Here is a 13,454-nt window from a genome sequence, read left to right on the forward strand (position 1 = left end):
CCATCAGGGGCTTTTGTATTTCACTCTTTTAAATAAAAACTTTGGTGAGAGGCATAGAGAATCAAACCTCCCCTGGGCCCAGGAATTTTAGTGTCCCCATTTGTAAAATGGAGGCAATTACATCTGTTCTGCTCACCTCTGAAAGGCTGGCTTTTTGAGGATGGAATGCAATGGCAAATGCGGAAGTGTTCTGAAATAAAGGCAGCAGGCATACAGGCGTATTATTATTATTCAGAAGAATTCTTTCTTCATAACATAAAAGTTGTCTCTTGTTGCAGGCTGAGAGTAATAACTATATAATTAGACTTTGTGTCATATCAAGAGAGGCATCCTCTGTTTTTCATTAAACAGACATTTGTTCTGTTTCTACGGTGTGCAATGTTGTGCATTGCAATGGATGTGAAATTGAGTAAGCCATAACCCTCCCCTTCAAGGAATGTACGCTCTAGTATCAGGAAGAGAAAACTTAGAAGATGTAATTCAAGGTCAAAAGGAAAAACGGATTACCTGAATTGAACCTTAGAAAGACTGGAAAAAAAAACAAAAGGAAAAAGGGATTCTGAGGAAGGAGTGGTTCGTTTGGGTTGGAGAGTTGAGGAAAGGCTTGTGGAGAAGAGAGCATTCATCAGAGAGATGGGCGAGATTTTCTTCATTTATATTTATTTGTTTATTTTAGTCTTCTAGCTATGACATTCCAGCTCACTGCAGCCTAGAATTCCTGGGCTCAAGGGATCCTCCCACCTTAGCCTCCCAAGCAGCTAGGACTGTAGGTCCCATGCCACCACACCTGGCTAGGTTTTTCATTTTTTTGTAGAGGCGGGACCTTGCTATGTTGCCCAGGCTGGTTTTGAACTCCTGGCCTCAAGAGATCCTCCTGCCTTGGTCTCCCAAAGTGCTGGGATTATAGGTGTGAGCCACTGTGACCGGCCTGATGGGTAAGATAGAACAGATGGTTTACTGAGGAGACGAGACCTGCCTATAGCACAGTGAAGGTCATACTGAAGTCTTGGGGCCCAAAGAAAATTCAGAAATGGGATCCTGGGCCAGCCAGGCCCCAAGGAGGTGGCAGGGAAGGAAGGTAAGACCTCGCAAAGTAGCGGATTGCTTCCCTGAATGCGTAATTGGCTAAATCTTGGGACTGGGAAAGTTTTTTTCTGTGCTTTTCTGAGCTCAACTTTTGGGAGCCCACGCCTTGCTTTGAAAGGGTTTGGTCTGTGAACCTAGACATCTTTCAGTAATGATTTAAGTTACTCAGAAAACTGGGGGCCCTGGAGTGAAAGGAAGAGACGAAAGGGAAAGAAATCCATGTAGCAGTCTTGTTCTGTTTGATGTGGCAGACAGCGGGCAATAATGGAAGAGTGCTGGAGATGGAGATGGAGGGTGGTTGGATTCCGCCATCCTCAGCCACATCTGCTGTTTGGACTTGCAGACTTCAAACACAGCTGGGGGATTCCTGGAAGACAAAAGAATTCAGGGCCAGGGCTTGGATCTCAGTCAAAAATAACTTAACGTCTTCATCTCAGGCAGGCAAACAGCGGCAGCTCAGGGCTGGTTTCTCAGAAGATTGGAGCTACAGGTGGGGACAGGGTGCCACAAAGGTCAGTTTAGGCTGAAGTGGACTGCAGAGAGAGAAGGGCCTCAGAGGGTGTGGGCCTGGCCTAGGGAGATGCCAGAATGAACCCCAAGTGAAAGAACGTCTGGAGAAAAAGCCCCGTTTGCCCCCCTTCTAGGCACTGCCATTGCTTTGAGCAATAATTACAGCCCTTCATGTTTCTTCCCCAGTTTCTCATTAGCTCAAGGTGTCCACAGACAAACTGCTCAGCCCCTTTGCCCTCCTCTCCCCACTTCCAGCAGCTACTCCCGGCTTTTCCACGGCAGCCAACTGTCCCAGCTCCCAGGACCAGAACATCAGGTCCTTAAAAAAGCTCTGGGCACAGTGGCTCATGCCTGTAATCCCAGCACTTTGGGAGGTCAAGATGGGCAGATCATGAAGTCAGGAGATCGAGACCATCCTGGCCAACATGGTGAAAACCTGCCTCTACTAAAAATACAAAAATTAGCTGGGTGTGGTGGCGTGCGCCTGCAGTCCCAGCTACTCAGGAGGCTGAGGCAGGAGAATTGCTTGAACCCAGAAGGCGGAGGTTGAAGTGAGCCGAGATCGCGCCACTGCACCCCAGCCTAGAGAAAGAGCGAGACTCCATCTTACAAAAAAAAAAAAATCAAAACTCCTTACTCTCTTGGAGGGCACATTTGAGAAACTCAACTCCCAAAAGGCTCTTCCCTCTCCCTTCCCCTTTATCCCACTGGACTGCCATTAGCGATAACCTCATTTTCTCCCAGGAGTCCAGGGCCTGGGTCTCATTCCCTTTGTATTCTCAGCACCTCGGCCAGGGTCTGGCACATAATGGACACTCACCACGTGTGAGCTGAATGGCACTGCTGAGCTGTCGCCAACTTAATCTTCCTAAAACGCTGCTCCAGTTAGAAGCCGTCAGTGCTTTTCTATCTCCCTTTGGGCAAGGTCCAACCTCCTGAGACCAGCACTCGGGGACTCTGGCGACACAGTGCTCCTTGCCCGCCGCCCGCCTGGTGTCCTCTCTTCATGCTCAGCCACTTCATGGTTCCCAACACAGTCGACGGCTTTCCCATCTCTGTGTCTTTGCCACAGCGGTTCCCTCCACCTAGAAACCCTTCCACGCTCTCTACTGCAAGCTTGCCCCGTCTTGCAAGGCTCATCTCAATATCATGCTCCCGCCCTTCTAAACTGAGTTTGATCCACCCTTTCACAGCTCTTTATCCTGCTCTGAGTTGACTTCGAGTGTCTTGTTAGGAACCTTAAAAGAGGCCCTTAGAAAATGAAGAGCAGGGTAGAGGTGCCAACAGGCCCAGTTCACTGTCACTTCTCATTAGACGCCAAAGGTTCTCCCAGGGTAGGGCCTGTGCGCAGCCTGCCTCCAGGCATTCATGAGTACCTACCCACTGTGGCTGGTCAGTGAAAGTGACACCACGCCCATTCCCTCCTCTGCCCCCAAAATGCTGCAGAATATGCCAGCGTTAGGCTCTCTCAGGTGGGAGCAGAACAAAAGGTTGTCAGGATGCCCGGCCACTCCTATCCCCCGGAGCTTTCTAGGCCTGGGCCTCAGGCCCCGTGTCCTACTGCCTGCTGGGGAGTGGGTTGCAGATTCACCTGGGGCTGAGGGGCACAGTGTTCTGACCGGCTAGGCTTAGGTGACATTGAGGACAGCAGGTGAAGGGCGACCCCAGGCTCATGGAGGAGGTTGGATGTAACAACTTGTCCTAACAGTCTCCAAGTCCAGACACCCATCACCTCCCAGCAAGGGCCAAGGCGAGGGAAGCCACCTTCTGAAGCAAGAATCCTGGTGACAGATCAGGAATTCCTTCTTAGGAGACTTTTGGGAACACAGTCTGCTAAGGCGGGGTAAATGCTCCTAGGGGTAGAAGGAGGAACAAGATAGCCTTCTGGATATGCTTCTGATCTTCCCTTTCCCTTTTATTCTAACCGCTGCTGGCCTCGTGACCCCTTCCTTGGACAGCACCTCTCATGTCCCTCTGCTCAGACCAATCTCCCTCCTGTCTAGATCCTACACTACAGCCAGAGGGATCTTTTCAGTATGACTCTCCTGCTCTCAATTCTTCAGTGGCTCCCCATTGCCCTTAGGTAAAGTCCAAGCTCTTTTCCCATGAAACTCACAGCCCCTCACAACCTCCCCATCCAGGCTGGGGGCCTCTTTCGATTGGGCATCGTGCTCCAGTTTCCAGCCATGCCAAACTGCTTGCCATTTGCCTCCCATATGATGCTGCTCCCCATGCCTGGCTGTGCTGTTCCCTCTACCTGGAACACCTCCTTCACCTTTTCCACGTTGTCTGGTTTTGTTATCCTTTGGGAAGCCTTGCTGGCCCCACAGGGACCCCCTCCTTTGGAGTTCTACACTCTCTGGGCTTCCCTTGAATCCAGGACTTATCCTTGTGTTCAATGTAACTGTCACCCCAATTATATTTCTGGAGAGCAGAGTTTGGGTCTTATCCACCTCTATATTCCCAAAGCTGTATCATTGGTACATAGTTGGAGCTTAATACATGTTCAGGAACAGAACTGAGCCTGCTAAGCTCCCTTCCCCATGAAAGGATGCTAGAGTCAGATATATCGATAAGAGCTGTCCCTGGGCTGAAGAAGAGGCAGCTTCCACGGGCAGCTGGTGTCAGAGCACTGTCCGGGGCAGCTGCGCCCCCCAGCAGAGTGGCCAACCCTTTTCTATGCCCTTCTCCTTCCAGTTCCCCGGGAACCAGGCTTCCTGGCCCACTTCTCTAGTCCCAGAGATCAAAGTAAAACAGAGCCAACACCCATGCAGGTCGTGTAAATGACAGTAAGGGGTACAGGAGGCAGCAACACGACACCCACCCCAGGGCCCCAGGAGTCACTTGTCCTTCTGAGTTTCTCTCCACAAAGGAATTAGCCTCTCTTCTGTCCCCTGAAGCCTGTTTTCAAAATCACACCCCATGCAGACAGTTTTATTTACAAGGAAATCTTGGCAGGATCTTGACTTGTTAGTAGAGTAGGGATGGGGAGGAGGGTGGTGAGAAACAAAAATAGTTGAAATGATCACACTTTCTGAAACAGAGATGAAAATTTGTGTCTGTAGCAAGCTCACCTAATTAGAACCAAGTTAATTCCCTTCTCAGTGTTTCAGGGGAGCAGTCATTGCTGGTGAGATGGTCGCAGGTCGGATCCTGGGCACGGGGTTATGTGTTTGCTTTATGAAGATGACTGCATTAATTGCAGCTCTCACTAATGGAAAGGAGCCTGTTTCGGAGAGGAAGGAAGAAGGGCAAAGACTAGTGAGTGAGTGGGTGGTGGGAAGAGGAAAGGAAGAGGAGTGGAAGGGCACAGCCTTGGTGTAGGCTGCGGACTGACTGTGAGATGCCTCCTGGAGGAGCCCCTGAGCCTCTAGGAAGAGCTGGCCCCTGCCAGGCCAGCCACTGGCACCGTTTACAGCCAGAGCCTCTGCTTCTGGAGATGGTCTCTTTTGGGGGCGCTTTCCTGCAGGGAAACAGCATCGATTTTTTTCTTTAAAAGATCCCCTACTCCGTTTTGGCTTCCTTTCTGATTGTTTTAGTTTCTTTACCGTCCCTCTCCCCAGATGGGGCACTTCCCTGGGCTTACCTTTGTCCACGTGGTCAAATGAAGCCTGGGCATGGTCACTTAGCTCTGGGGTAGGGAGGGCAAGATTTAGGCTTTGGGGCCCAGGATCCCCCAATCTGACTTCTCCCATTTCTAGGCCTCCCGGGACCTCCCAGAATCCGAGACCGCAGTGAATAGGACGTAAGGATGGTCGGGGGGATCCCGTCCTTACGGAACGGCGCCCCCAATTCACTCCTAGTTAACCCTGACGTCGCCAACTTAGTGAGAACCTCGCTTCTGTCTCCATCACACATCTGCCACCTCCAAGAGATGGTTAAGCCGATGGGAGAGACGAGCCCGGGCCCGGAGTGCAGACCCGTGGTGACGGGGTCGGAGACCGCGCAGTCCCCCTCCCCGCCCCGGGCAGCGCCGCCACTTCCTCGCCAGCTGCGCCGCAGCCCTCCCCCTCTCGGGCCGCGCCGCTCTGACCGACTGGGCCCGGGTGGCGGCGCCCGGGGTGGGGTGCGGGGCGGGGGCCGGCATTCCCCGCGAGCAGCCCCGCCCCCGCCCGCGCACCGCCCCCGAGGACTCCGCGGGGAGGAGGAGACTCGGGCGCAGAGCGGGGGCCGAGAGAAGCGGGAAGGGAACGCGGGGAGCGGCGGGGCCGCGGCCGGCCCAAGGGCGCCCTCGCCTCGGAGCCCAGCGCGGGGGCCGGGGCGGAGGCGGAGGCCAGCGGTGCTGCAAGCGCGGAGAAGTTTGGCGGCGGAGGGGCCGGGCGTCCCGGGGTCGCGAGGAAGCGGCTGCGGCGCGGGGACCCGGGCCATGGGGGCGGGGGCGGGGGCGGGGGCGGGCCCGGGCGGCGGGGCGGGCGCGGAGGCTGCGCGGCGCGCACGGAACCCCCGGAGCGGAGCGGCAGCCGCGGCGCAAAGTTAGCCCAGCGCCCCAGGACGAGCCTCGCAGCCGCCGGCGGCCCCGGACCCCGTCTCGGCCATGGGCGAACACCCCAGCCCGGGCCCCGCGGTGGCCGCTTGCGCCGAGGCGGAGCGCATCGAGGAGCTGGAACCTGAGGCCGAGGAGCGGCTGCCCGCGGCGCCGGAGGACGTGAGTGCCCCCTCCCCGCCCGGCAAACTTTCTGGGGGAACCCGGGGGGAAAGCCACCCCCGTCTCGCCCTCCGCCGGGCAACTTGGAGGTTTCAAGGTGACGCGGGAGCGCCCCGGATTGGCCGAGTCCCGGCGGGCAGGAGGGGGCGGAGGGACCGGTCCCCCGAAACGCGCGCGCACCGCCTCCCCCGCTCGGGCTCCCGCGGCTTCCCTGCGGGACGCGGCCCCGCCGCTGCGCCGCGGACCTGTCGCCGCCGGAGCCCCCTCCCCGCCGCTGGTGCAGTGCCCGGGACACGGCGTTTTCCCGCAGAGGCGGCCGCGTCACAGCAGTGACTCCCCCTCCCCTCACGCCCGCGACCTGCGGGCTCGGGAGCTGGGGAAGGAGCGGACGCCGCAGAGTCCCGATCCCTGGCAGTGCAGGCCGGTTTGGCGACCCCCTCCTCCGCTCTGGGATTAGCTCCCGCCCCGCACCTGCCTTGTCACTGATTGAAATTCAAGCCGGCCCGCGTCTCTGACCCCGCGGGAGCTGGGAGGGAAAGAGTGCTGGGAGCGGCTTTGCTCCCAGAGCGGGGTCCGGGAGTCCCAGACCGCGGTTGTGCCAGGGGACGGTCCCCTGCGCGCGCGAGAGAGGGGCTTCCCTGAGGGCTTCCCCGCCGTCTGCTGCTCGGGTCTCCATCCCTCCGGTCCTGCGGGCCGACCCTGGGAACTGGAGTTTCTTGGGTTAACCTCCCGGGGCTAACCTACAAATAGGGGTGAAAATCCAGGCAGACACCCTGCCCTGCCCACCCCTCCTTCAAGGTGGGGAGATGGTAGTGAAACCAGGCCCCCAACCCACACAACCAAAGCGGGAAAGTCTGAATGGGGCTGGGGGGAGTTTACGATCTTCTCTCTTTGGCGTCTGCGGTTAAATCTATCACTTCCCTCTGGCCCTAAACAGCCCTGGTAGAATCTGATGTAGTCACCACTTAGACTCAGCCTCGGAAGAGAATGGGTGGGCTTCAGTGCATTCGGCAACCCCCCGCAACAAAAAACAAAAAACCCCAAAAACCTGCAGGCAAAATGTTAGTGTTTATGCAGAGGTGAGTTCTCCTGTAGGGGTCTCTGGCCCCAGCAGGTGAAACCCACTGCGGCAGGGTCTGATGGAATGGCACTTGGCCATGCTCTTCCAGGCTTGGGAGTAGCTGTGGACATAAGCTTTAGGCAGCAGAAATTATTAGAGGCGCTTGGACATAGTTGGACGGCTTTATTTAGTAATTGTTGAGAATCACTTGTTCTGCCAGTTCCAGAACCAGCAACACCCACCTTGCTGCCTCCGCCCCCACCCCCACCCCATCCCTTACTGTGAGTTTCCTGCCTCTGCTCGGTGTGGACTCATTGGGGAGTTCCTCCCAGGGTTCCCCTGCTCTCCTGTGGCCAGTCCCTGAGCTTGGTCATGACTCCTGGGCAGCCGCTGGGAGGCTATGTCAGAAACATTCGAGGACTGCAGAGACCTTGGTGATAAGTGTGTCTTTCTTTCTTTCTCTCCTCTTCCTCCTCTCCTGCATGGCCTCCCTCTCTGCCAGCACTGGAAAGTCCTGTTTGATCAGGTATGTGAGTAGTTAACCCCCCACTTCCTTCCAGCCCTCTCTGAAATCGGTCTCAGTCTCCCTGCTTGCGTGGGCTTCCCTAGCTCTGTGCTCCTGAGATGGTGACGTGGGGTGGGGGTGTGGCTTCGTGCATCTCTGGGGCTGAACGACACTGCTCTCCAGGTATCAGGAGGAAGAGATGGGCTCCCCTGAGAGGATCTCCCTCCTGCCTCCTCCCTATTCTGCTGCACCAGAGCCGGGTTCACACCATATAAAAATTGGACGTTATACACTGGATACCTGGGAAATCCTCCGTATCCCTGAGGATTGCAGTAGGTGGCTGGAGAGGTGGGGGAAGGGCTTGGACTGACAATCCCTCTCCCTTTCTACCTCCACTGTCGAGGGTCCATGACCACCACTGAAGTCAAATCTCTGCCATCCTTGGGGGCTGACACAATATGGACCCTTTTGAAGCCTGACTCAATTTCTCTAATTCTGTCATAGGGATGGGGGAGTGCTGGGAGGTCCCAGAGGGGAAATTGTATTGATTCTTTGCAATGCCTGGAGTCTAGGTGTAGGGAATGGAGTTGGGGGTGCCAAGTATTGACTTATTGGATCTGGAGATGGACGTTTTACCTTCAGCAAGGAAATGGCTCTCTCCTCTTTGCTTAGCATTCGAAGTGGGTACTGTTGGGTGCTTTCTTCTCCCTGTTTGCCCGGTGTTGGGGGATAGTGAGTGTTGTGGCCTTTGGGTGAGATTGATTGCACCATGAAGTTTGTGCAACTTTAAGAAATTGGTGTGAGTGGGCCAGAGGGAATGTGCTGAATTGGAGAAGGAGATAAAGCTGAAAATTAGCTTGAACCAGGTCTTCATTGTAGGCAGGGGAAGCCTTAGAAAGTTTTTTGGCAGAGTTGTTATGTGATCCAAGCCAGGCTTCGGAAAGCTCCATTGTCTTAGGGGTGAGGGGTGAGTGGGTGGCAGGGATGAGGGAAGCTACCGAGGAGCTGCGGCACTGAACAGAGGCGAGAAGGTGACAGTGAGGATGGACAGGAAGAGGGACATGCTGATGGAAGAATTGGAAGATCTTAATAGACCTACATAGATACGGGGAACCACATATGGAACTTCGAGTTTCTGAACCTAGGAGGAAAAGAAAAAATCAGAGTGGGGCCAGGTTCGGTGACTCACACCTGTAATCCCAATATTTTAGGAGGCTGAGGTGAGAAGATCACTTCGATCACTTCAGCCCAGTAGTTCAAGACCAGCCTGGGCAACAAAGTGAGACCTCATCTCTACAAAAAATAAAAAAAACTAGCCAGGCATGGCAGTACCCTCCTGTGGTTCCAGCTACATGGAAGACTGAGACAGGAGGATCGCTTGAGCCCAGGAAGTAGAGGCTGCAGTGAGCCATGACTGTGCTACTGCACTCCAACTCGGGTGATAGAGTGGGACCCTGTCTCAAAACAAACAAAAAAAACAAGTTGAAGTGGGAGAGAGGTTGGCAAGAACGATAACTTTGGTTCGAGACAAGTTCAGTTAGAGGAGCCAGCCGGTTCCAGATGCCCCAGTGGGAGTGGAGACTGGGAATTGCAGTGTGAAAGGCCTGGGGCGAGGATTTGGGGTTATGATCCATATCAACCACGAGGCCTGGCTATGGTTTGAAGTTCAAAGCATGCACCAGCTCCTGTCCTGACGGGTAGAGCATCTCTCCCTCTAGCTCCTAAGAGTACAGCAGCTGCTGGCCTGACGCCCCGAGGCAGGAGGGAGCCCGCTGCGCCACTGCCACCACTACCACCAAGCTGCCAGCCCTTCACACCTCCTGCCAGATTTAGAATCAGAACCTAGAACAAAGTGTATCATTCTTTTTTTTTCTCTGTCTGTGTCTGTCTTTCTCATTTGATTAATTTCCTTTGCCAGTCCCTGTGTGTATGTGTACATTTTGAAACAAACCATTTGGGTGAAAGAAAGAGAGCTTTTAGTAGGAAGAATTTGGAACTCAAGGGAGCAGAAAGAATGTGTAGCACCTAATATTAGCTACTGGTCTATGAAATCCAGTTTTTTCAACTGAAGGTAGGTCCTGGGTGTCACAGAGAGCATGCCCCTGCTTCTGGGAGGCCTGCCTAGAAATCATTCTGGACAAAGAAAATTCATTCTAGGAAAGAAATTAGGCCAGGCACAGTGGCTAATGCCTATAATCCCAGCATTTTGGGAGGCTGAGACAGGAGGATGGCCTCCCAAAAAGTGAGACCCTGTCTCAGAAAAAAAAAAAAGTAAGCAACCCTGATAGGTCAAACTGCAGTCATGGTTGGGACATGACACCCATCAGAATCCCTGTGAGCACATGTGGCTCTGGAGTTCACCTTCCAGAAATTGGAAGTTGAAGTGGGAGAGAGGGAGGCTGGAACCAGTCAGGCATCTCCTCCCTTCCTTCTTGGGTCAATCAGACACCAGTGGTCACCCAGTTTCAAACTGGCATCTGCTAGGATCTGTTTTCCAGGAGTTAGGGATGGACTGGACCAGTCCCTCCATACTGTCTGGTTCTTCAGCATGTGGAGTAGCCTTGATCTAGCATGACGCCAACTGGACCCCAAGGGCTAGAAGCCATGATGTTGGTCTTGTTGATTCTGTGTGGTCACCCTTCAACTAAATGGCCAGGATGCCTTTTGTGGGAATTGGAGGTGAAGAAAGCAGGTGACCCCAGTCCCATGGACGCTTCCACATCCCTCTCCCTGGCATTCTGGCGTTTGGCCTGCTCAAGGAGGGGTGTAGTGGGGCTAGTCTATGCCATGCTTCCTCACTCCCCCCACTTCTTCCCCATGGGTCCCAGAAGTTAAAGCAGGCGAGAGACCTGAAGGTCATCAGTTCAACCCACTCTGTTCCATGTGTTCATTTCCTATTTGAACTTCTTGAGGGAATCGTCTTTTCATATTTTGGGGATCTTGTTGGTTTTCCTAAATATTTCAATAGATTTAAAATTTACCGCTGGATGTGATGGCTCACTCCTGTAATCCCAGCACTTTGGGAGGCCGAGGCGGGTGGATCACCTGAGGTTGGGAGTTCGAGACCAGCCTGACCAACATGGGGACACCTCATCTCTACTAAATATACAAAATTAGCTAGGTGTGGTGGCGCATGCCTGTAATCCCAGCTATTCGGGAGTCTGAGGCAGGAGAATCACTTGAACCTGGGAGGCGGAGGTTGCGGTGAGCCTAGACCAGGCCATTGCACTCCAGCCTGGGCGACAAGAGCGAAAAAACTCTGTCTCAAAAAAAGAAAAATCATAAATATTAGTCTGTTGTTATAGTATAATATCATAGTAAAGGTGTCTTATTTTTCTGACCAGGGGCTCACACCTGTAATCCCAACACTTTGGGAAGCCAAGGTGGGCAGATCGCTTGAGCTCAGGAGTTCAAGACCAGCCTAGGCGACATAGTGAGACCCCATATCTATTTCTTAAAAGTTAAAAAAGAAATTTTTTAAAGAAAAAAGGTCTTATTTGCTGTGGAATCTGTTGAGCTTCTCCTTCATGATTCCTTCTGTTGCCTCAGATCTGAGATAGTTTTCATCCCTCCCCAGATCTCATAAGCATGCCCTTCTATTTCCTACTTCTTTTTCTATGATTAAAAAATCATATAACCCTGCACTCCATCTGCATCTGATTCCTATCCAGCTATGCTAGCATCACTTATTAAGCAAGCCTCTGTATACATGGTTTGAGAAATGTTATCATTTGGTAAATTTTTGTGTGTGGTTGGGTTTATTTTTTATTTCTGATCTATGCCACTGAGATGTATAATTTTGCCCAGGTAATGTCCCCTTTAGTTATCGCTTTCTATCTGTTCCATGGGTTTCTGACAAGCTTCCCTTTTTCGGGTTATGCTTTGATAGTCTTATTCTCAGTCCCTTCCTGAATCCCAGGTAGCTTTGATCCGAGGTCAAATATTTAGTCAAAGGCCAAGTAGGGGGCAGTGGCAGAGCTGGGACCGGAGCCCGGTTAACCCACAAAGGGTTTCTTGGGTTGGAAAAGTCATTTCCAGGTTTACCCTTAAAAATGCCTCCAAGATCTCCAAATGTTTAATGAACAAAAGGGTTTGGAGCAGAGTTCTGTTAAGTCAACAAAGCACAATTGCTTTCAAGCTCAAAAGAACAAGAGGGAAAAGGCAGATTTGAAAGTAACTTGACTGTCTTCCTTTTCCCTTCTCACTGGGGAGCCTGTATTTCCTAGGCCCCCGAAAGAGACCCCAACCTTGCTAATCTCCCAGAAGGAAAGCAGACAAGTATTGACTATCCCACCAAAATTATAAATGTGTGCTATCATGAACAGAAGGCATGGGGCCACTTCGGTGGGCTGCTTGGGGCAGAACCTTGGATTTGGAGTCAAACAGACCTGGGTTCAGGTCTTACTCACTTTGTGATTGGAGGTAATTACATTAGCTGTCAGAGCCTCAGTTTCCTCCTCTGTGAAATGGGGACAGTAATCTTTAACTCCAGGGTAACTTTGAGAATTAAATAGAAGTGGGAACTCCTTTAGCAATATCTGATTCCCAGTGGACATTCAACAAATGTATCTTCATTATTGAGAATCAGAATTTGCTTGGAGAAGACAAGGACCACTTCTGAGATCCAGGCCCCTATGGGGAAGGCAGCTCCTCAAGAGACACTTCTGAGCCCAGAGGATTTTTCTGCTTTCTGTCTTCCAGGGCCTCCCCTTCTCAGCCCCTGCCCTCCAGCCTGGGGGGTCTTCCCTTGGCCTGACTTCATTTGTAGTCCCCCCTGCAAGCTGGCTTAAGGGGTGTTCTGGGAGCCGAAAAGAGGTTCAGATAAGACCCCTGAAGGGATTAACAAGGAGCCGCAGAGAAAACTCCTGCCCTAGAGACAGGGTGTTGGCCACCCCCAGAACTCACAATTAGCCAGCAGAGCAGGGTTCCCAGAGAGGAACAAAGCCATGGACTTAACTGGAGCCCTTGGGCTCTGTACCCCTAACTCCTTACCAAGTAGCTTGCAGGACCCTTGAGGCTGTGGACTGTTCACCACCACAGCCTGCTTCCTTACCTTGCTCCTGCCCCGTGACCCCATCAGCTATACTGACATTAACCCTTTTATTACTGACCACTCACAGAAATGCATTTGATTGCTTTGGGCAAACAGGGCTGAGGGATCCAAGATTGTACAACTCCTGGCTGCCTGCCTGACACATAATAGATACACACGTTTGAGCGAATGACAGGTTGAACTGCAGCCCTGCATGCATTGTTTTGGGTTAAGATATCCTCTCCAGTGGCAGGCCCTGACTGTGTGGTGAGCACACCCGTGGCAGCCCTTCTGCTACCTCATGGCTGCTGCCACCTCAAGGATTGTAGGTTATTAGAGGGTTGATGGAGGCATCTTGTCCAGTCTGCTCATTTTGTTTTTGTTTGTTGTTTGTTTTGAGATGTAGTTTCACTCTTGTTACCCAAGCAGGAGTACAGTGGTGTGGCCTTGGCTCACTGCAACCTCTGTCTCCCGGGTTCAAGCGATTCTGTCTCAACTTCCCGAGTCGCTGGGATTACAGGTGCCTGTTATCACATCTGGCTAATTTTATTTTATTTTATTTTATTTATTTATTTTTTAAAGATGGGGTTTCTCCATGATGGCCAGGCTGGTCTTG

The 13,454-nt window shown here is 52.8% G+C and overlaps 1 protein-coding gene and 1 long non-coding RNA gene across 5 annotated transcripts in view; one reads left to right on the forward strand and one right to left on the reverse strand.

Moving 5' to 3' along the window:
* Positions 1 to 664: 664 nt before the first annotated feature.
* LOC105715066 (uncharacterized) lies at positions 665 to 5,535 on the reverse strand. The gene is made up of 3 exons (XR_001106963.3): positions 5,183 to 5,535; positions 4,671 to 4,822; positions 665 to 1,453 (listed from the first exon to the last, which is right to left on the reverse strand). It is a non-coding gene; the product is annotated as an uncharacterized LOC105715066 (long non-coding RNA).
* Positions 5,536 to 5,754: 219 nt separating this feature from the next.
* The window catches only part of RHBDL3 (rhomboid like 3), a 63,526-nt gene continuing 55,826 nt past the window's right edge, over positions 5,755 to 13,454 (forward strand). Inside the window, exons 1-2 of one of the 4 annotated variants that reach the window (XM_064367683.1) lie at positions 5,755 to 6,241; positions 7,804 to 7,827. In XM_064367683.1, the coding sequence (XP_064223753.1) occupies positions 6,131 to 6,241; positions 7,804 to 7,827 (135 nt within the window). In that variant the 5' untranslated portion in view covers positions 5,755 to 6,130. Of the gene's footprint in view, positions 6,242 to 7,596; positions 7,828 to 13,454 lie in introns of those variants that run through there. The other 3 variants (XM_064367684.1, XM_064367685.1, XM_064367687.1) reach the window with 3 other exon arrangements.

Source organism: Aotus nancymaae, unplaced genomic scaffold, assembly GCF_030222135.1.
Source record: "Aotus nancymaae isolate 86718 unplaced genomic scaffold, 86718_ANA_hifiasm-v0.15.2.pri h1tg000072l, whole genome shotgun sequence".
NCBI lineage: Eukaryota > Metazoa > Chordata > Mammalia > Primates > Aotidae > Aotus > Aotus nancymaae.